Genomic DNA, 24,902 nt, shown 5'->3' on the forward strand with positions numbered 1-24,902 from the left:
GATATATCAGAAAGCACAAGCTTTTAAAACAGCTGAAGATTAAACAGTAACTGGTTGAATGATACAAGTATATTCTGACTCTTACTGCAGAATATAAAATATTTCATTATCAAATGCAAAGGAAGAAGCAGCAAATAAGTAAATAAGTAATGTGAAAAAAGTTTTTTGTGAATAAAAAGCAATATATAAAGCACACTAAATAAAAGCACAAATGTCATATTGCTGTTTTTCTAGCCGTAAGTAGAATCTTTAAAATTGATATTAAAAATTTAATTGCACTTAAAAGTGATCGTTATAATTTAGTAATTCTTTCTTGATAGTCTCTTGATATATATAACCAATTCACATCTTTAACCTATTCAAATAAAACATTAGCACTTGATTACTACTCTTAGTGACAATAAAATTAATTCTTAATGTCACGCAGTGATTAAAAATTTAATTACAAAGACTGGCATGACATGGAAAAGGTGTGAAACAATTATATAAAAAAGGGAGAAACCAAAATCTAACACTATAATGACAATTACTTGTATCTATGACTGTATATTCAAAAGGATCAGAAGAAAACCTCAGAAAAACTCTTTTTAAAAAGTAATTTGAAAAGTATGATATGTTCTGAATATCTTGACTAAAAGATCCTTGTTTTAATTTTGTTCATAGATAAGTTCAAATATAAGAAATTTAAAAATTGTTCTCACATCTCTCCCAACAAGATCATTTCTGTTTTCAATCACTCCCCATGGAGCTATTCCAATAGTGCAAATCTTCCGAGATGATCTGGAAGCATGTTCTTTGAGGGCATCACCAACATGTTTGGCCACACCTGTTCATACAAAATAAAATTCACTTTATCTGAAAGTTTTCACTATGTTCAGAATGATCATGTGCTCCATCTGTAACATTACAATTTGTGATATTTTTCTTTACACATACAAGATAAAAGGCAACACGGTCCAAAAGACAAACTTACAAAGAAAACGCAAGGACCAAAAAGAAAAAACAAAACAAAAACGGTGTCAGATCACTACAACTGCCTGAAACACATGTAAAACTTTCACCATGTTGTTATGCTCAGTTCTCTCTTAGATTCTTCAATTTAAGTAATATAGTTTTTTGTTATTGCACTACACATCATCTTAAAAAAGAAATGTATGGCTTAGGACTATAAGCAACAAACACACACTCCAAATAACTACAGAAATTGCCCAAATGAATAAAAAACTGGGAGAAGAGTAGAAAAGACAATTCAAAAGAGCACTTAACTCCTTATTATCACTTGTTATGAGCTGAATTGCATCCTCCCCAAAATTCCTACGTTGAAATCCTAAGCCCAGTACCTGAGAATATGACTGTATTTGGAAACAGGTCCCTTAGAGAGGTTACTACATTAAAATGAGGTGGTTAGGGTGGGCCCAAATTCAATCTGACAAGTGTCCTTACAGGAAGAAGAAATTTGGACACAAAAAGACACCAGGGATGCACATGCACAGAGGAACGGCTATGAGAGAACACAGTGAGAAGGTAAGCATCTGAAAGCCAAGAGAGGCCCCAGAAGGAACAAAAGCTGCTAACATCTTGATCTTGGACCTACAGAAATATGAGAAAATAAATTTTTTTTGTTCAAGCTACCCTAATCCGTGGTATTTAGTTATGGCAGCCCTAGCAAATGAGTACATCACCCAATTTGATTTTTATAATGCATCATATCTCATGCCTCACCTGGATATGGAAGTAGCAACTTCACTGGTTTTCTAACTGCTGCCTTACCTGTTTACAGCCTACTTTCAAAATACCATCCAAGTGATCTTTGCTTCTGTCAATCCTGCTTAAAACCATCCCTTCTCATTCAGAGAAAAAGCCAAAGTGCTTAAAATGGACTACAAGGCCTTATATAAAGATCTTCCCACTGCCCGTTATTCACCATGCCACCTAATCCTAGCCACTATCACACCCCCATAACTTTCTGATCTTATCAAGTACTTCTTGCCCATTCCACTCCAGCTACACTGAACCCTCATTACTATTCTCCAACAAACTAGGTGTTTCTTCTTTAAATGCTGTGTTCCACATTATTATCTTGCTTCTTAATTTCGTTCCATCTCTACTCAAATGCCACTTTATCAGTGAAGCCTTGTCCACCATCCCCCACCATTTCTCCTCTATATTTCATGTGTCTACATAGCACTTATCATCTAACTTATTATACATTTTTATGAGTTCAACATAGCTCTTATTTATTTATTTTTCAATTATAGTATACATTCAATATTATTTTGTATTAGTTTCAGGTATATAGCATAATGATTAGACAATCATATACTTTACAAAGTGCTCCCCACTGAGATTTCCAGTACCCACCTGGCACTATACATAGTTATTACAATATTAGTGACTATATTTCCTACGCTGTACTTTTACATCTCTATAACTGTTTTTTAACTACCAATCTGTACTTCTCAATCCCTTCACCTTTTTCACACAGTCCCTTAAACCCCCTTCCCCCTCTGGCAACCATCAGTCTGTTCCCTGTATCTTATGAGTCTCCTTGTTTTGTTTCTTCATTTATACTGTTGTTTGGATTCCACATATAAGTGAAATCATATGGTATCTGTCTTTCTCTGACTGACTTACTTCACTTAGCATAATACCCTCTAGGTCGATACATGCTGTTGCAAATGCTAAGATTTCATTCTTTTTATGGCCAAGTGATATTCCCCTGTATATATGCACCATATCTGCTTTATCCAATTGACTACTGATGGGCACTTGGGTTGCTTCTGTACCTTGGCTATTGAAAATAACACCGCAGTGAACATAAGGGTGCATATATTCTTTCAAATTAGTGTTTTGGGTTTTTTTGAATATATACCTAGAAGTGGAATTTCTGGGTCATAAGGCAGTTCTATTTTTAATTTTTTGAGGTAACTCCATACTGTTTTCCACAGTGGCTGCACCAGTCTGCATTCCTACCAACAGTATACTAAGGTTCCCTTTTCTCTACATCCTTACCAACACTTGTTTGTGGATTTATTGATGGTAGCCATTCTGATGGGTGTGAGGTGGTATCTCATTGTGGTTTTAATTTGCATTTCTCTGATGATTAATGATGCTAAGCATCTTTTCACGTCTATTGGTCATCTATATGTTCTCTTTGGAGAAGAAGTATCTATTTAGGTTCTTTGCCCATTTTTTAATGGATTGTCTGTTCTTTTAGTGTTGAGTTGTTTTGAGTTCTTTACAAATTTTGGATATTAACCTCTTATAGGATGTACCACTGGTGAGAAGCTTCTCCTAATCAGTAGGTTGTCTTTTCATTTTGTTGATCGGTTCCTTTGCTATGCAAAAACATTTTAGTTTGATGTAATCCCATTTATTTTTTCTTTTGTTTCCCTTGCTCAAGAAGATATATCAGAAAAAACATTACTCAGGGAAATGAACATATTATACATTTAGTTATCTGTTTGTTGTCTGCACCTCCCCCAGCAGAATGTAATCTGCATGAGTAAATATTTTGTTTTGTGGAATGATATATTTTCAGCAGCTAGAATAATACTCAACACACAATGAGGTACAAAAAACAGTTGATAATGAATTAGATATTTGCAAGCTAATTTAACTAATAACTTTTACTTTGGATATTAAAATTAATTTGCCTTTCTTATATCTAACCTGTATATGTGATAGGGAAGACTGAATGAAAAATTATAGTATATTAAAATTAATTTTGAAAGCTACTTCTTACTGCTGCCGTAAGCAATGGATTCCATTCTTGTATCAATTCACCAGTAGCCAGAAAGTCCAGAAAGTAATATGAATAATACTTTGCTCTATAGTAGGGGGGCGGTCAGCAACCTTTTTTATAAAGGGCCAAATAGTGAATGTTTTAGGCTTTGCAGGACATACAATCTTTGTCACAACTATTGACCTCTGCTGTTGTAGCACAAAAGTAGCCATAGATAATAGAAAACCAAATGAGTGTGGCTATATTCCAATAAACTATTATTTAAAAAAACAAAGAGTGGACTGGATTTGGTACATGGGCCATAGTTTGCCAACCCCTGCTCTATTATTTTTCAAAAAGACTAAATGAAAACTAAATATGGTAATTTTTATAGTAATCAGTTATATCTAGGAATTGTAGATTATTTAACAGAAAACCTGATTTTTACCTTCAATGTTGACTATTGTTTTAAATATCTAATTGATATTATGAAAAATTTACAAACACACTAAATAAAATGGGTATAATCACAGTACCTGTGTTTACTCCTCCAGTTAAAATCCAGGCTCCGGTTGTAACTGCAGCTTTAATAAGACCTTTTCCAAGCAACTGCTTGATTCGTGGGTGAAGCTCAAATTTCTGCATGCCCCCATGTACAGAGATAACAAGTTTGGGTAATTCCATCTGCCATTCTTTGAGTAAAAGTTGCAGAATGACTTCAGTTTTGGTGTCATATGACAATCTGACATACTAAAAAATATTTTTAAAGGGACAAAATCATTGAATGTGTTTATAGGTTTCATAATACAACGTCATACAACTTTAGAAAACTTTTATTTGAATCAGATTATTGTAACGTAGATTTCATAGGCTACTTTTAAAATATTTACACTCCTAGGAATAAGCAAAAGCAAATGACTTTAAAGTTGGAAAATTATTTTGTAAGAGCTAAAGAAGTAGTGGCATTCCAATTTTTAAACTTTCAGTTTAAGACATAATTGTGTTACTCTTCCTGTTTATATAAATTTAATTACCATTCATCCAATTTACAAATTTATCCACAGTATTTATTAACTTGTTTAACTATGATTATGCAGTGAATGAGAGGTATTAAGGCTAGCTACAATGACGGGGGAAAAGAAAAAGGAATGATGAAAAAATGGAGGCTTTTACAACTCTCACTATTAAGAGAGGCAAATAATAAATTATCTGTTTGAAAGTTTTGCTAATGATAGAATCCATTTATAGGATTGTGACTATGCAGTAAAATAATAAAAATATTTTTAATATAAATGATGGTTTCCCTAATTGGAAGAAATTGTAAATTTGATCCATAAATTACTAAAAATAATAAATTTTACTCAATATTCTAAGGTGTTCAGATGGATTCATACCAGTTTAATTTTTAAAAAATCATTCTACAGAAAATAAACCATTACATCTATGGATACTTCCTCTGGTTTAACAGATTTTAAAAAATTATATTTCTGTTAAGTGACATCACAAAATTTACTTGCTATGACCACTCTACTTCATTCTCTGTGTCTAATACACCTATATGATTTAGCCCACAAGAAATCTGAAATATTCAGATATTGGAAGAAAAAAACATTTTTAATCATCTCTAAGAAAGGTTCTGTGCAAAACAATATATCACCCATTCCATTACAAAGATCAAACACCAATGAAAAAAATATCTCAAAATATTGGAATTCTTCAACACTAAAGACTCCAGAGTCCCTTAAGAATGCTTTGTAATAAGATCTCTTCTACACTAAGTCTTTCTGCATTAGTTTAGTTTAACTCATTATTACAGTTAATACATACACATAGTAGTGTTTGGAAAACAATCTAAAGTTAAATTTTTTTTAAAAAGATTATGTTAGAAATAAATGAGGAATTCTACTACCAGCAATAAACTAGGTTGCTCTGGACTATCTCTGGCACTGGGAACTAGAGAAACTAGAAAGTAGGTAAGTAATGCCTGTTTTGAGGTATGAGAGAGCTACCAAGGCAATGAGAACTTAGGGGATAAGGATCCACGAGAATAGGAAAACTTGGAGATGGGTTCACCATTTGGCACTATTTTCACATCAAGACAAGGAGGCAGGCAGAACAACGTAGAGTAAAATGTTGGCAAATCTAAAGGAAAAACAACTATGTTTTTGGAGTTTAAAATACACAAAAAAATAAAATTCATGCCAACAAAAACGCATAAGCCATAAGAGAAATAAATGCAATTACAAGTATTCTAAAGGATCTTGCACTGTCAGAAAGTAGTAAAAGTACTCATTTATAACATAACAAGTTAAAAATGTATTCATAGTGTTTATTATAAGAATATAAAAATAAAAATGAATGTATAAATAACATGCTATTAAGAAAGGAGGAAAATAACAAAAAGTGAGACAATAGACAATATTTCAAAATTTTTTGAAAAGAAACTCTTAAACCTTAAGGAAAGGTTAAAAGTAAAAGAAAAGAAAAAAATTAGCTATACTGATTACTGAAAAAGTAGGTTTTGTCAACAAAAATGACTGGCAATAAAAGACATTTTATAATGATAACAAGTTCAAGTACCAAGGTATAACAATTCTATATTTGTATGCACTTCTACAAAGAACTTAAAAATACATAAAGGAATGGCTGAGACTGATTTTTCTGACACATCATTATATAAACTGTATATAGTATTTAAATAAGATAAATGAAGTAAAAAAATCAAGTATGTAACATACCTTAGCTCTGTAGGAATGAGAACCCCCTTGAAAATTTATGACTCCATAAGCATCCGTTGGGCTCTGTTCCGTATGCTTTTCCACAGACCATACTTCTAATGCCTGATTAAAATGGTCACCCAATTTCACATCTGAGTATTTCATGGCAAGACTTGCAGTAAAGCAAGCATGTTGCTTGACCAAGCGACCACAAAAACACCTAAAGAAAAACAATGAAATTTTAAAGACTTTCAAAAATTTGTCAATGAAAAACTGAATTAAAATGAATGAACCAATGAACAGTATAAAAATAATTTGAACTTTTGATTTTAATATAGCTAAACCAATACCTTCACTACAGCAATGAAATAGTACAAATACATTAGTTTATGATATAATCATCTAAATTTAGTGTAAGCATCTATAAAATATAGTATAGTTATAGGATATATTCAAACACAGAAAGAAATCAACCAAAAAAAGACCCATTATATACAGAAGAACAGCTCTATTAATGATAGCTGACTTATCACCACAAACAAGAGCCAGAATACAATATGATACCTTTAAAGTGCTAGAATGAGAAAACTATTAACTCAGAATTCTATATTTAGTGAAAATATCCTTTAAATATGACAGTAAAATTAACATTTTCTGATAAACCAAGCTGAGAAAATTCATCTCCGGTATATCTGTACTATACCAAAAGCTAAAGGAAGTTCTTTGGCTTGAATGGAAAGACACCAGATGGAATTTCCAATCTAGAGGAACAAATAAATATGACCAGAGATGGTAAAATTCAGTGTATCTAATTAAAATGAACTCATTCTATGCACTTTTGTTCCTAGCCTACCAACCAGAGACCTATTTGTCTTCCTCTTATATTCTTTCATCAGATCTTAATGAACATACTATTAGTTGCTGAAGTAAGAAATTTAGGAATCATCTCAAATTTTCCCTTCTCCACACATCCACTAAATCCCGTTGAGTTTATCTCATTAATCCCTTCAAATATATCTACTTCTCTTTATCATCATAGCCACTATCTTAATTCAGCTCTAATTTTTTGGCAGAATTACTCCAAAACTTTCCAAACTATTTTTTTCTCCCAATTCAATCTCGCAAAATGCCAACTGCATTTGCAAGAAGGGAGGGAGACAAGGAGGGATCCTTTTAACATGAAATGAAAACTATGTTGTATATACACAAACAGCTTCAATGAACTGGCCCCTACTCATTTTTCCAGACTCAGATCTCTCCAACATCCCTCTTATATGTTACATTCTCAAGTTTTGTTACAGAAGCATAATCTCTTCCACTGTCAGGTATTTCCACATCCTGTTCTCTACCTAAAATCACTTTTCCTCAGTCTTTACCCCACTAATTCCCATTTAACTTTAAAACTCTGCTCAGATAGCTTCACTTGAGTTTCAAGCAACCTTACCTGATCCTTCACCACCCAGGTCAGAGTAAAGTAACCCTCAAATATAATAGCCTATACATTTTATCCCACTGTATTCTGATGTTTCTAACAGATTAGTTTTATTTTTCAAAATGTGTGCAATAGTTATGTTATTAAACTTACCTGACAAGTTGCTGGCAAATTTGACATCCTGGAAGGCATCTACAAACAAGGTAAATTTATTACTTAAAGGGGAAAAATTTTTTAGTTTAAACTAAACTATATGAAATCTATATAGATGTACAAAACAAAGAAAAATTACATAGCTTAACTTTTCAGCAGATATCATAGGTCATTTTATACTATGATTTACACATTCAAGTAACTATTTTTTTAAATGCACATGGTTTCCATATTTTAAATACAATTAGGTATAAGGTAAAACCCAGAAACCATAGGAGAAACAACTTACGGACTTAACTACGTAAAAATGCAACACTTCCACATGAGAAAATGTGCCACTAATAAAGTCTGAAACAAACTGAGTAAAATATTTCCAGACAAAAGGTTAGTTTCCCTGATACATATGGCTTCATCAAATCAATATAAAAAAGGAAAATATATGAATAGTTCACAGTAAAAACATGCATACGAAAAGATAATTGATGAGAAAGATTATTGTAAAAAACCTGTAAGACAATATCTTGGCGGGAATGTAGAATATAGTAGTCTTGTATCTGTTGGGGGGGAGTATAAACTAATATAACCTCTACGAAGGGCAAATTGGCAATACTTATCAAAATTAAAAATGCAGACCCCTCAAATTCTAATTCCAGTACTAAAAAATATCTGTAACGTGTAAAATGATTAATGTATTAGGTGTATTCATCAAAGCTTTTTTTGCCTAACAGCAAAAAGAAAAATAGAATAGCTAAAATGTCCATCAATTAAGGATTAGTAACACAAATTATGCTACAGATATAATTTAAAAGGATGCAACAACTGAAAGAGGCAATAATGGTTTCCTTAAGAAAGGGAACTTAAAGGAGACTTTCACTTATAACTTTTGGTACCTTGTAAATCCATTTGTTAACCTATTCATATAAAATTAATTTTAAAATCAATTAGTATAGAAAGAAATTACCAGCTGTGTTTATAAATTATGTCTCCTATGGACAACTACAGCTTAGGGTATTTACTTAATAACAGCTTGAGATTTCTTTTTTTTTTAATATGTCTTTATTGATTTCAGAGAGAGGAAGGGAGAGGGAGAAAGAAATAGAAACAAGGATGAGAGAAAGTCATTGATCAGCTGCCTCCTGCATGCCCCCTTCTGGGGATTGAGCCCGCAACCTGGGCATGTGCCCTGGCCGGGAATCGAACTGCCGTCTACTGGATCATAGGTTGATGCTCAACTCCTGAGACACGACAGCCGGGCGAGCTTGAGATTTAACACCTAATGAGTACTTTTATTATTTTGATTGAAAATTAAATTAACAAAATTATAGGAAATAAACTTGTTGATAATACAATCTATTTTCTTAATAAAGCAAAATCATAATTTTCTCTCAATGAAAGAACCACTGTTTTTTTTTAGAACTGGCATATTGAGATATAAATTCTAATCCCATCTCTATGAATCACTAGCCATTTGACCCAGAGTATGTCATTTATGCTCTGTTAAAAAAATGTTACATTATAAAAAGAACAACAGTAAACACAAAAATTAACAGTAAGCAAAAATAATTTAATTAATAATTTTGGCCTGTAATAAATTAGTGATATAATTTACATGTAAATTTCTAGAAGAGCCTAGAAGAAACAAAGGTACGCTTACCTGTGAGGGTCTTTGGAACTGGGTATAATATACACACATTCCCTCTTGGTCAAAGTGCTTTCTATCCAGGATTTCTGGGACTAAAACAAAAAGTTTCAAAAGATGGTTTATAAATTAACCCACTAATATTATAAAGGAATAACTTAATTATAAATACATAAAAAGAAACAGTTCTATACTATTTGTTTTTCAATTTGCTAAATATTACAAACAACATCTTCCTGATGACAGCTCACCTAAAATATTAGAATCATTCCATTTAAGTCGACTGTGATTTAGATTACTACATCTACAGTGCTGTGCAGATACTGTTGCTTCAAATAAACAGAAAGGAGGGAAATTAAGTTTTAGATTCCAACTGTGGGCCAAAAACCTCAAGAGGGACTGATGCAATCATTTAAAAAGCAATTAAAAGTGATTGTCAGATTTAACTAAAAAAATAAATAAATAAAACCTTGCAGTAGGTTCTTTCTGGAGGATGCCCACCCTTTCTTCCCTCTCAGGAGTGCATCTTTACTTTTCTCTCTTAAACTCTTTTTTTAAAAATATATCTTTATTGATTTCAGAGAGAGGAAAGGAGAGGGAGAGAGAGAGAGAGATAGAAACATCAATGATGAGAGAGTGAGCCCACAACCTGGGCATGTGCCCTGACCCGGAATCGAACCCCAATCTCCTGGATCCTAGGTCAATGCTCTATCGCTGAGCCACGCCCGGCTGGGCTCTCTTAAACTCTTAAGAGTCTCCACAAGACCTGCAACCAGGGGAGCACTGAGCAGCAGCAGTTCGTTCTGGGCTTACCCCAGTGTGTCTCTGACTTTTCAGTGAGCTAACAGCAGCCCTGCTGTGGCTCACTTCTTTCCTATAACGCTTATAGGGAGCCACAGCAGAGCACCGCCTATACTCCCTCCTGTTGCTTCTTCTACCTGAGCCCTTCCTTTGTTTCACTGTCCTCAGCTTTAATAAATGTACTCTCAAAAAATTAAAATAAAATAATAAAATAATAAAATAAAATAAATAAAATAAAATAAAACCTTGCTACATTCCACTTCTAAAAGAAATACCTAAACCATAAGGACATGGAATGAACAGTTCATGGCACTGGAGTAAAAAAAGATATCAAGCAAATTCTAACAAAAAGACAGATACATCAATAGGGTTAGTGCAGGTTATTACATGATTACAAATGTTTGATTCACCAGACTGCTTTAACAGTCTTAAATATGAATAACCAAATAAGATAGTCTCAAAATATAAAAAGCAAGAAATTAATACGGAGAATAAGGCAAATCTAGAATCATCATGGAAGATTATCTCATTTCCCTCAATTACAATAAACCTAAAATTACTTCAAATTTAAAAGACTATTAAAAATTAATTTTTTATACCACTACTTAGGCTTCTTCCTAGATCCTTAGACTCTGAATCCTGCTATGGGTAACTGATTAAAAAGGGATATACACAATGTACTGAGATAGGTAAAACTCCATAAATTAGGATAAAGATCTTGGGTTCCATCCTATATAGATGTAGATGCAGATATATACAGTATTATATCTCACCAGAACAGTACTAAAAGAAAGAGCCTTTATTCCAAAAGGAAATATCTAGAAGAGAGATTCTAGACAAAATTATGATGGGTGAAGCTTTGGCAGGCTCCTCTCAAGTCACTGAGGTACCATAATGATAAACCTTAGTTTATTCCCCAAATTCTCTAATTCTGGCCCCAAAATTCCATCTGTCATTCAAAAATGTCCTAGGTCAATGGTTCTCCTTTAAACAGACTCACTTCACATTTTACTGAGAAAACTGAAGCAACAAGAACATGTTTACAAACTTCTATCACATCTATCCACCAATGAGTACCTATACCCACATTACTCTGCATTCTTTCCTATGACTATTTTTGCTTCTATTTAAGTCTAACTACTCCTCTTGTGCCCTAGATCCCCTACTCTTCCCTCACTAACTAAAGGACACTCTCCACCAATTCTCCCTTAATATTTTTCCTTTTTTATTAACTCATTCCCAGAAGCATGCAATATGCTATTATTCTCCACATTTTATTTTTTGGATTTTTTTTGTTAATCCTCACCTGAGGATAGTTTTTCCATTGATTTTTAGAGAGAGTGGAAGGGAAGGAGAGAAACATCGATGTGAGAGAGACACCAAAAGGTTGAGGGTTCGATTCCTGGTCAGGACACATATCTAAGTTGTGGGTTCGACCCCTAGTTGGGGTGTGTACAGGAGGCAACTGATTGATGTTCTCTCTCACATCAATGTTTCTTTCTCACTCCCTTCCTTCTTCCTTCCTTCCCTCCCCCCACTGAAATCAATAAATAAAAATTTAACAGAAAAAAACACACAAAAAACAGCCCTAGCTGGTTTGGCTCAGTGGTTGGAGCATCAGCCTGTGAAATGAAGGGTCCTGGGTTGAATTCTGGCCAAGGACATGTACCTCGGTTGTAGGCTCGATCACTAGCCCTGGTTGGGGTGAATGCGGGAGGCAACCAATCGATGTGTCTCTCCCACATCGATGTTTCTATGTCCCCCCCCCCCCAAACCCACCCTTCCTCTCTCTCTGAAAAGCAATGGAAAAAATATCCTCAGGTGAGGATTAAAAACAGATAAAGAAAAAATATATAGTTGACATTGTATCTTTTACTAAACCCTTGTCCAAAGTGCATATAACAAAAGATAACTTTAATTAGCATATACAGTGAGTTTTCCAGGCATTGTTCTAAATGTTTTACATGCATCAATTTATTCTATATTCACAGAAATCCTATGAGCTGGGCACTATTAGTATTCCCACATTACAGAGGCAGAGATTTGATATGCAAATTAGGGAATTGCCCAATATCACACAGCTAATAGTTTACCTTGGCTCCAAAGCTTCTACTGCCATTTAAAAAAAAATTTAGATATGCATTTCAAAATCACTTCATATGCTTTAATAAGTCACCATTCTTACATCTTTTTTGGAATCTGTAAGTAGAAATATACTACTTTCAAAAGAGAAATTCCTATGTGATCACTCTATAAAAATTTTCTGGCCCGGCTGGCGTGGCTCAGCAGTTGAGCATCAACCTATGATCCAGGAGATCACGGGTCAGGGCACGTGCCCGGGTTGCAGGCTCAATCTCCAGCAGGGGGTGTGCAGGAGGCAACCGATCAATGATTCTCTTATCATTGATGTTGCTATCTCTCTTTCCCTCTCTCTGAAATCAATAAAGATATATTTAAAAAAAAAAATTCTGAACACTGAAAAACACAAAAAGAACAGAAGGGTTAACTACATTTTGTAAAAGATATTGTAAATTATTAACTACTGCTAACCAGTATTAGCTTTTCTCCTTTTCTTTCTTCTATTCCGCTCCTCCTCAATAGCTTGCCTGAAGCTACCCTATAGTTAATCAAATCAGGTGAAGATAGAGATGGAGGAATTAGATCAACAGATTTCAAAATGACTACTCTATAGCAGTTAAGTCTAAATGCTGGCTTGAAAAGCTGTGGATATTTATTAATTGAAATACTCATAAAAATGAATCACAGGTATATGTGATTCACTTTTCAAAGCTTATGCTTTCCTACTAAATGCAAATAAAAATATTTCCTTTGACATTTTTATTTGAGGGTTATATATGGAAGAAAACTAAATCTCAAGTAGCATTTAACATAAATGATCAGAGCAAGAAAACTAAATCCCAAGTAGCATTTAACATAAATGATAAAGCTCTCTTTAGGACAATTAATCTGGCAGGGAGACAAGTAAAAGTAAACTAGAGTCACCACACTCTTTTGGGGAGGGGCAATGGGAGCATGTTCTAGTAAAGAAATGAATACATGATTTGGGATGGTGAACACACAATACAGTGTACAGATGATGTGTTGAAGAATTTTGCACCTGAAACCCATATGATTTTGTTAACCAGTGTCACCCCAATAAACTCAATAGAAAGGAAAAAAATAAAAATTTTAAAAAAGGAATGAATTCAACAGATAATTTCCAAATTCTTTAGTTTACCACAATGCCTTATAAAAAATAAATACTACACATTGATTATTAATATCATCCTGGTTTCTCATCTTTCCTTCAAATTCACCTATACAATTATTTCCAATAACATGCAACTTATAGGGACCCAAATGAACACCTTTCCCCTTCAACTGATACTTCCTTTAATATCTCCACTTCTTAAGAAAAGTATGGTTATACTCTAAAAGGGGAATCAGTAAATTTTTTCTATAAAGGGCCACATGGTAAATACTTTAGCGTTTCTGGACCACATACTGTCCCTGTACATATTCTTTGTTCTGTGAAAGAACCATTTTTAGCTCAAGGCCTTGGCCATATTTGGCCCAAATGGCATAGTCTGCCAACTCATACTCTAAATCCCGTAAAAGCATGAGTCTTTCCTATTACCAACGAGTCAATTCAATCCAACAAGCATTTGCCAAGCCCCTCAGATTCTTCCCCTACACTGTTTCTTGAGCACTAATGTCCCTTCTACCCAGTTCTACAATCCCAGAAAACCCTTGTATTAAGAGTTGCTTTTCAATGAGGGGAGAGGGGAAGGGTGTGGCTAAAAAATTTTGGGTGTACATTAACAGTCATTTTTCCTGCCAGACTTTCAATAGAAAAAGCATTTAAATAAGCCTCATGGATGTAACCATAAAACCTAAACACCACTGAGCAAAAAAATCTAGTGTTTAGGTACATACATCTAGCTTTTTTTCCAGAAGTAAGTCTTTTCCAATCACCAACCTAAGACACTTTAGTCACTTTTAGTACTCATTTTTGTCAGTATTTTATGATAAAATATAAAACATGGATGTTGTTAGATTTCAGAACCTGGAACAAATCTTGCTCACAAGCTATTCATTTTATCATTCTTGTTATAAAAAGCTAGTATTATCTTTTTACAACCTTGAAACTTCCACAGTAATTGAAAAATCCATCCAAAACCTTAGCAAAAAAGTCACTTTGCTAAAGTCATTTAAATCACGTCACTCCAATGCTCACAAATTTTAACCAAATATTGTGCCGACAGGGACATACAAGGACATTAGCATGTTTCAAGATTATCTCCTATAGCTTCCCCTAATCCTTAATTATTCACTAATTTTGTTTATTCCAAAGGCTTACAGCCTCTCATTCTGTTGTGTAACTGCCAAATATAAATATGTTTTCCCCACACACAGCATTATTATTTACAGTCTTCATTTCTTACATTAGGTATTGGCTTCAGGTACCCAATAGTCACATACCCCAGCTGAGAGTTGTAAGTCCTTCACAATGATAGGTTTCTACAATTTCTGATTTCCTGTGTTTGTGCTCTGCCATCAATTACCCAATCAAATGTGCCCTGTATGATAAATACACATATAAATTCCTAACTTTATACTTCTCCTTTTGCTAGGCTGCATTACTGAATTTTACCAAGAGATGGCACACTACAAACACAAATCTGAAAATTTCTAAACTTAAAAGTTCTAGGTAAAAGTAAAAACTAACTACAATCACAGAATGTTAGCACAAGAAGGAAACTTAAAGATCACCTAGTCAACTTCAGTGGTTAAAGAGATGCTGGAGTCAGATTAACCTGAGTTAGAATTCTAGCTCTGTTGTTTAGTACCTACGCAACCTTAAGCAAATTTCTGTTGTTTACCTGTAAACTAGAATAATAGTACCTATCTACAAATGTTGATCTGAAGATTAAACAAAATGATCCATACAAGGTGTTTTAGCACAACACATGGCAGCACATAGTCAAATCTCATCAATGCCTTGCCTGGCCGCTATGGCTCAGCTGGTTCAGCGTCATTCCACGTGCCAGGTTGCTGGTTGACTCCAGAGGTAAGGGCACATACCTGGGTTGTGGGTTTGATCCCCAGTAAGGGATGTGCAGGAGGCAGCCAATCGATGTTTCTCTCTCATCAGTGTTTCTATCTCTCTCCCTTCTCCCTTTTCCTTCCTCTCTCTCTAAAAATCAATAAAAATATTTTTAAAAAATATTTTTTAATAATCTCAACAATGTCTAAAAATTCCATAAATTATCAATTCTTCCTATCTGTCTACCAGGAATAGGCACGCATAGATTGAAAATAAACCTCCTAACCACATCCTACTCTCCAAACAAATCAATACCAGCACGCCCTTACTGCCTAGGTACTGATGGAAAAAACGGGGGAGGGGAGGATTAAGAAGTGCTTAAAAAGTCTACTTCAAAGTAACATGTGGAAATGAATATATTTTTACAACTAAATACACTCTATGATTCTATATAATATTAGAAGGGAGCGTCCATTTATGAAGGTTCTATGGGACTAACCTTCCCACCAACAACCACTATAAGCTCTGAACAAAATAAAATTTTAAAAATGACTACTTAGCAGCACTGAGAGCAACAAAAGCAGACAGTAATTGGATGGAGTCTATACTTGGAAAAAAGGAAAAGCATAAAGTGACTCCCGTTTTTCTGCATGAAGACAGGTCCAACTCCACATCTACTGAGCAGCTAAAACTCCAATAGAAATTCCAGTCTCACTGGCTTGAAGAACCAGAATACCAAGTTCAAGGTGACAACAGCAGCTGCAAAGTGGTGGAGAAAATCCTGCAAAAAAGAGGGTCACAGAAAGAGAGCCCTAAATGCTGCATTTTAAGTCTGCTCAAATCTCTGGCTGACCCATGAAGTACAAATATATGGGACAGACTCCAAGCAGCCCAATTAAGAATAAAACAACTGAGCAGATATTTTTGCTGCCCTCTGAAGGAGAGAGAGTTTGGAATTTGAGTACAGTCAAGCTAATCAACTACTATCTTATTCTGTTCGGACTGCCATAACAAACACCGTAAGACTGGGTGGCATAAACAACCAAAATTCATTTTCTCAGAGTTCTAGAGATCCAAGATCAAGGTGCCAGCGCAGTCAGTTGGTGCCTGGTGAGAGTACTCTCTCTGGGTTGCAGACAGTTGTCCTTTCACTTGTGTCCTCACATGGTGGAGAAAGAGCAAGTTTTCCAGTGTCTTTTCTTATAAGGGTCATACCCTCATGACCCTCATCTAACCATAATTACCTTCCAAAGGCCCCATCTCCAAATACCATTGCATTGGGGGTTAATTCTGGGGGGATAACACTTAATTTGGGGGGAATGGCACAAACATTCAGTCCACAGCAACTACTTAAAAAAACAAACCAATAGTCTTCAGAGGGCTATACCAGAACCCAGAGTCTCTAAAAGGTAACATTCACAACATCTACAGTATAATCCAAAGTTACCAGATATAAGAACAGGAAAATGTGACCCATACTCAAAAGAAAGGGCAGTCAAATGAAAAAGGAGTTTGCCTACTAATAAAATACATACGCTTAAAAAAATTAAATAACACTACAGACCTGTAAATTTCAAGTTATGTGATAAATCTGTACATAGGTCAACGTGCCTGCCAACAATGGCACAGACAATGACAAAGAAAACTTAAGGTTAGCCCAAAGCAAAATTTTGAAATATGCTGCCACTGTCTAACTTCCTCTACCAGAGTCCAGTTCATCTGACTATCTGGCACTCTTACAAGCCCTTATTCTAGAGTTCTGCTCTTACTCTTAATTGGCTGCCAACTACTTAACTAATTAACTAATAACTTGATATTATTAATAATCCAGATATGAACACTCTGAGAGGGTTTTAAAGACACTGTTGAAAAGCCTCTGTGGAATGACAAATGGTGAACTTTTGTATATTAAAAAATTAAATGGAATCAAATTCAGACCCTTGACTCTGTTTGTAAAGAGAATCCTACTACATCCAATCTTATTTTCTGTTGGTTCTGCTTTCCGCTGATTGCATGGAGGTTGTTATCCTGATGGTTTAACAGCCCAATATGGCCTCAGATTTGTGGGATAGAAAATAGGATAAAGAGTAGAGTGATCAATTGCCATCATACCATACCACGGAGTCCAAGATATTAAATAACTGAAGACTAGGCACATTTAGTCTAAAAAATGGCCAACTTCAATATAGCTCAAACAGTAGTTTTTTCCCTCAGGTATTCTAGAGAAAGTCTTACCTAGAATAAATCATTTTAACATAAAGATTTATCAGTAAAATAAAAAGGGATCAAAACTCATCTTTTTAGAATAAAAAATCATGTTGGAAAAAAACACACAAACATTTTAAGTTTCTTATGCCAAGTCAAAAAATTTATACCTAGACACTAAGATTAATAAAAAGTCAAAATAAATGTATTGAAACAGGAGAAGACAAACAGAACAAAGAAATAAATTGCTTAGAAACACAAACATGCATTTAAAGAAACTTGGTGTATGATGGAGAGAGCAATACCAATCAGGAGAAAACATAAACCATTATACTATATGTATTTGAACTATCACACTAAATCCAAAAATATATACTGGATGGATTAAAGTCAAAATGTGAAAAGCAAAACTCTAAACATTCTACCAAAAAACGAAAACAAACAAGCAAATAAAAAGTAACTTTATGAACTTAGGATAAGAAAAAGCACATGCTATAAAGAAAATACTGATAAATTATTACATAAAATTAATAACCAATGTAACAGCATAAAAGTTAGTAAATAGCCTACCATTAATAAAGTGAAAAATTCAAAGCTACAGGCTGGAGAAGACATTTGCAGCTCATAAAAGCAAAAAATTCGTATCCAGGATACATAAAAAACTTCTACAAGTAAATATACAAAAAAAGATAACCTAATATAAAATTGAGCAAAGGTCATACATAGGCATTCACCAGAAAGAAGGTAACCACAGCCAAAAAACTGTAACCTGAAATTACACTCAACATTATTATTACTTTAATCCTCAGCCGAGGATATGTTTTATGAATTTTTAGAGAGAGGAAGGGAGAGAGAAACATCAATCAGTTGGTTGCCTCCCGTACGTGACTGGACTGGGGATCAAACCCGCAACCTAGATTATGTGCCCTGACCGGGAATTGAACCCACAACTTTCTGTGTACAGGACAAAGCAGCAACCAACTGACCCACCCGACCAGGGCAACACTCAGTATTACTGGTGACCAGGGACATGCAAATTAAAACAATGAGTCTGGCAAAAAAATAACCTAACCAACTAAGTGTTGGCAAAGAAGTCTTAAAAATGGGAGCTTTTATACTTCTATAGGGAATGTAAACTGCACTACTTTGGTCAACAATTGGGCAATATCTATAAAGTTGAAAATATACCTACCCTATGACCCAGCAATTCTACTTCTGGATCTAAACATCCTAGAAAAATTCTCACATTTGTATATAAGTTGGCACATACAACAATGTTGCATCATTATCTATAAAAAACTGGAAACAGTCTAAATGCCCAATAACAGTAAAATGGACAATGTATATATAACATATTCATATAATGGAATAATATACAGCCATTAAAAGGGAAAATCTAGACCTTACATGTATTAACATGTATAACTCTCCAAAACCTAAAGTTGATTAAAAAGAAGGAAAAAAAAGGTCCATAAAAAGATATACATAATTCCATATATACAAAACTTAGAAATACCAAAAAAACACCATTTAGTATATATATGGTAGGGCAAAAGTAGGTTTACAGTTATGAGTACAAGAAACACAAAGTTTATTCTTGTATTATTATTTATTATTGTATTATTTTCCATACGTACAACTATAAACCTACTTTTGCCCCACCATGTATACTCTGTGACAATACTAAAAGCATGCAAAGAAATAGTAAAGACTAAAGTGGTTATCATTAGTGGAAAGTAGAATGGGATTTTGATGGGGTACATGGGAGGCCTCAATTTTATCTGTAATTTTTTATTTCTTAAGCTGGGTAGAGAAGGTACATGTGTGTCTGCTATATTATAATCTATCAACTTTTATACATCTGAAGTCCATAACAAAAAGAACCATTACCAAAGAACTCCAATTATATACATTTTTTTAAAAATACTATGTACTGGCAGTTCAACAGTACAATTTAAATTCTTCACTTTTATTCCTGTCTTTGTTAAAATATTTTCCCCAAAGCAACAGAATCTATTGAATTAAGTGAATCCATCACATATATCTAATTCAATACAATGCTGTTTTGAGTCAATTAATATCTAATACAACCACTGATGTTTTCAGATGATGCCACAAACATTTCTGAAAAATAAGTCTAAAGAAAATATTATTAGGACATTGCCTACTACAAAACTTGAGCATTCCTATTGTGAGTAAACCCTATCAACCTATTCTCTACCCCTGAGTAGTGTGATGATCAGCCTTGTCAATACACTCACGTTAGGTTTCTATGGTTTTTATTAGTGAGTTCTACCCATTGCAGAAATCTATTTAGCTTAATTAATGAGTTTTCCAATCTACTAAAGATCTACTCAGACTAATAGGTCTCTGCACTCTCTCAAAGACAATGTATACAACTGATTTGTGAATAACCTAACCTAAGGTTATTACATAAACATTTGGCGAGGAAAAAAATTCTTCTAGGTTTTATAGCATTTGAAGATATAATAAATTTTTTAAAAATGTAACACACCCATCTGACATGGCTCAGTGGTTGTCAACCCATGAACCAGGAGATCACGGTTCGATTACTGGTCAGGGCACATGCCCAGGTTGTGTGCTCAATTCCCAGTAGGGGGCATGCAGGAGGCAGTTGATCAATGACTCTTTCTCATCGATGTTTCTATCTCTCCCTTTCCCTTCCTCTCTCTGAAATCAATAAAAACATTTTTTTTTAAAAAAGGTAACATATTTTTCAATGACCTTAACATTTTTACTTAATATAGGACCTGTCATCTGAAATCTCACAAATATACATACATATACATGGCCCCGAATGCCAAGACCCTTCTCCGGGTTTCTATAATTTGGCAAGTCAACACCTTCACTACCACATATTAGCCTTATGACCTTTGGTGAGTGACTTTTCTTCTCTGTTCCTTATGTAAATAATGAGGGGAAAACAGTGAATGGCTTCATAGAGTTTTCTTGAGAGAATAATATATGCAACCGATACATGTAAAGAATTTAGAGCAATGGCCACAACTAAATGCTAATACATGTTACCTAATATTATGAAAATTTGTCTAAAGCCTACTAGACTCTTTTCTTTGTCAAGAGTACCTTCTAGGTATTGGGTATGGTAAATTATACTCAAGACAAAGAAGACCATTGATTCACATACTAAAGAGTAATTTATAGCCCTATATTTCTAGTCTAGTTAATGCTTCTCCAGTCTCCTCCTTATAGTAATAGTCTGTTTCTCAAGATAACTTTCCTTCTATCATTTCCAATGTATTATCAAATTGCCAGAACAAAACAGGTAAGTAACCCTACTAAATTTCACTTTGCACATATTTTTCAATGAACTCTGGGCTCAAGGTTGTTCTATTCCTGATAACGGCGTAGCTCAAAAGCTTTTTTTCTTTCCATGGGGAGCTGGGTTTCCAAAGGTTGAAGTTTCCAGAACTCTGACAGCTGGACAGTTCAGGTGTTACATTATTAACATGTTTTCGTGATGCAAGTAAGGACAAATAGTGTTTCACAGACTTTAATCCTAGTATTGCTCCTCAGGTTAAGTAGAGGAAAAATTATCAGCTGCCTTTTACAGAGAGTTTAACAGCGATGCTCATAAAAGTGTGACTTGGAAAAGATGCTTAGGTGAAGAGCCAAGTCTACCAACTTCAAAGAACTGCTTACCTCCATACACCTAAATTTCTTCAACAAGGCTCTAAAACACCTAAATGGTCAAGAAACTAAACACCATTCCTCAAAAAGATCCAGAGCAATTCTCTATATCCAAGATGAACTGACCCAAGGGTCAACAAAATATATAAAAGTACTAACTTAATTCAAGTTAAAACCAGTCATTTTTTATAAAGATAAACTAGAAGATGTCGAATTCTCCAAGTCAAACATTTCACTCATATTCAAACTAATCTAATAACTGCAACAGTGACACACATAAGTTATTTTATATCAATTCACAGAAATGACTCAGTTCAAATCCCCACAGACAGCCATAAGATGCTCATATCCTAAACTAATCTTAACCTCTCTGAATTTTGCCTCCAGGTACCGAACTTAAAACAGGCATTTAAGGAGCAGTCACTCAAAAAAAAAAAAATTATAACAGGGCCTGGACAGTGTGGCTCAGCTGGAGCGTCATCCATACACCAAAAAGTAGCAGGTTTGAATCCCAGTCAGGGCACATGCTCAGGTTGTGGGTTCAATCCTCGGTCAGGGTGAATGCAGGAGGCAGCCAATCCATGTTTCTCTTTCTCCCTCTCTCTCTCTCCCCTTTCCTCTCAAAATTCAATTTAAAAACTTATAATAGATATAATAACATCAATAATCACCAATGGTTACTACTAAAACTATTATGTGAATATCTGACAGGAAACTTTACAACTGAACGATGAGGTGGCCAACAATAGGAACCCAAGGGTCAACCTTAATATCAAAAAACAAAAACCACCAGACAACATGTGCTTCTAATGTGATGCAATCCAAAGTACATAGCACCACCTGTGAAGTATTCGGCCAAAATATCAAACTAGAATCTGACTGAGTCTTTAGATTAACCACTAGTTAACAGTAATACAGAGGGGAAAAGAACATGTTACATGACACTACATGGATGCAGTCAACAAAATTCAAACTGGGAATTTCTACAGGGCAAATGACCGAGATTTTTTTTCATTAAATAAATGATAAATGACAACACACAAAAAATTTTTATCAACAAATGCTGTATAGAATTCTTTGGATCCTGACTCAACAAACTAGCTGAAAAAAAAATGAGACAATCAAAGAAATATGCTGAATATTTAATGGCATTAAAGAATTATTAATTTTTTTAGTTGTGCTAATACTACTGCGGATGTGTTAAGAGTCCTTATCTTTTTAGAGATACATGAAATGAAGTATTTATAGATGAAATATGCCTGGGATTTGCTTTTGAATTAAAGTTGATCCCCTTATCTGCAGTTTTGCTTTCACTTCAGATATTCATGGTCAAACATGGTCTGAAAATATTAAATTCCAAAAATAAACAATTCATAAGTTTTAAATTGCATGCCATTCTGAGTGGCATGCTGTACTCTCTCAATGTCCTGCTCCACCCCCCTGGGATGTGAATCATCCCTTTGTCTAGCATATCCATACTGTATATGCTACCTGCCCATTACTCACTTAGTAGCCCTCTCGGTTATCAGATTGGTTGGGGGGGAGGGAAGGGAAGGAGGAGGAGGAGAGTAAGGACCATATTGGCATAACTTTTATAACAACATATTGTTACAATGTTCTATTTCATTATTAATCTCTTGCTGTGCCTAATTTATAAATTAAACTTTATCATAGGATTACATATAGGAAAAAACAGGCATCCAGTGGGGGGTCTTGAAACATATTCCCTGAGGATAAGGGGGGCTACTATGTCCAGTTGATGGGGAAATGGGAGGGATAATAGAAGAAACAAAATTCACGTTTCCAACTGCTGAAACTGGTCATGGGTATATGGTGATTAATTTTACTATTTTATCTTTGTATGTTTGAAATCTCCCATATTAGAATGTTAGTGAGAAAGAGAGAGAGAATATCATAGCACTAGATCAAAAATATCTATAATTAGAACTCTCAAACAAATTTGCAAGTACTTACTTTAATAGATCTTCACTTAAAAATCAAAAACTAAAATGCACATCTTAAGTATTGCCTTGCCGTTTGCAAATATTAATGACTTTAACTATTACATGTTTTCATTTTCTTCCTGGTTCTTATTATTGACATTTGCCAGCACACACAGGTATACACATTACACCCCAAACCAAGTTCTGAATATCCCAACTTCTAAACATCTCAATCGGTTCCTTCTTTTCTTCTACTATTCCTTTATTTTGAGCCCACAATATTTTGGTCAGTCTTGCTATAGCCTCCTATTTATGGGTCTCTCTTCAGTTTCACCAGTTCACCCTCTATATTGATTCAGCACACCAATTCACCCTCTATATTGATCCCCAACATCTCCAGAATAAAATCCAAACTCCTTTGCATGACATACTTGCTCTCAAAAATCGGGTCCTTGCCTATCTTTATAACACTCTCATCAGTACTCCATATCATTCCATACTCTACTCATTCCAAAATATGTACAGGCATATCTCATTTCATTTTATTTTGCTTTACTGCACTTTGCAAATACTGCTTTTGTTTGTTTTTACAAATTGAAGGTCAGACCCTTCACCAGCAAAAGACTAAGATGATGGTAAGCATTTTTTAGCAATAAAATACTTTTTAATTAAGGTATGTATACTTTTTTTAAGGATATAATGCTATTTCACACTTAATAGACTACAGTATAAACATAACTTTTATATGCACTGGAAAACAAAAAAATTTGTGCGACTTGCTTTACTGCGATACTAACTTTATTACAGTGGTCTGGAACTGAACCCAAAATATCTCCAAGGTATGCCTGTACAGTACTTGTACAGTAGTTCCCAGAATAAACTAAGGATGCTCTTCTCTTCTAAAGCTCAATTCCCTTAGACTAAAACCACCAATTTAATGCCCCTTTCTAACTCTAGGTTAATTCCAATTCCTATTGACTCTAGGAGGCTCACCTCCACTATCAGCAGCTTTGCAAATCTACTGACTTCCCTCACCCTATACTTTTACAGAATCTATGCAATAGTATCACACTATTCTTGTTCTTTGCATATTGATATTGCCCGCGCTTCAAGACTATTAAGTATCACAGTGCCTGCAACACAGTAGATATACTGTTTTACTAAGTAATGTATGCATCTCCCATTGATGATAAGATCTTTTATAAAAGACTAGAACGTAAGCTGTGTGAAAGTGGAAAACTTGTCTAACACATCTTTGCTACTCCAGAGCCTATCACAGTGCTTGGAATATATTAAAAACTAAGTAAGTGATTGCCAAATGAGTAACACAAATATTTCCAGCAGGCATAGTAGGTAATTTTGTATAAAACTTGATTCTGCTCTAGTTTTAAACTTGTGTTTCTTAGTATTTGTTTTGTATTGTTTTTTGGCCAGTTGACTGATTAGTTTTAAAGCTTTTTAAAATGGAGAAAATGTTTGTATACTTTCTTTCAGTGTCGAAGAAGAATCTGATTGACAGAAGCAAATGCCTTAAGAGTTTACAATACGAATTATACAGTGTACATATGACAT

The 24,902-nt window shown here is 34.3% G+C and overlaps 1 protein-coding gene across 5 annotated transcripts in view; it reads right to left on the reverse strand.

The window, feature by feature from the left end:
- The window catches only part of TRPM7 (transient receptor potential cation channel subfamily M member 7), a 97,827-nt gene that overhangs the window by 70,733 nt on the left and 2,192 nt on the right, over nt 1–24,902 (reverse strand). For all 5 annotated transcript variants that reach the window (XR_013999533.1, XM_081146996.1, XM_081146997.1 and 2 more), the window contains exons 2-6: nt 9,681–9,760; nt 8,027–8,065; nt 6,463–6,661; nt 4,261–4,474; nt 702–826 (exon numbers count right to left, since the gene is read on the reverse strand). Coding sequence is in view for 4 of the 5 variants with exons in the window: in XM_081146996.1 (XP_081003122.1) it covers nt 702–826; nt 4,261–4,474; nt 6,463–6,661; nt 8,027–8,065; nt 9,681–9,760 (657 nt within the window). In the remaining variant the exon portion in view is untranslated. The remainder of the gene's footprint in view (nt 1–701; nt 827–4,260; nt 4,475–6,462; nt 6,662–8,026; nt 8,066–9,680; nt 9,761–24,902) is intronic.

This window comes from Miniopterus schreibersii, assembly GCF_964146895.1.
Source record: "Miniopterus schreibersii genome assembly, chromosome: 1".
Lineage (NCBI taxonomy): Eukaryota > Metazoa > Chordata > Mammalia > Chiroptera > Miniopteridae > Miniopterus > Miniopterus schreibersii.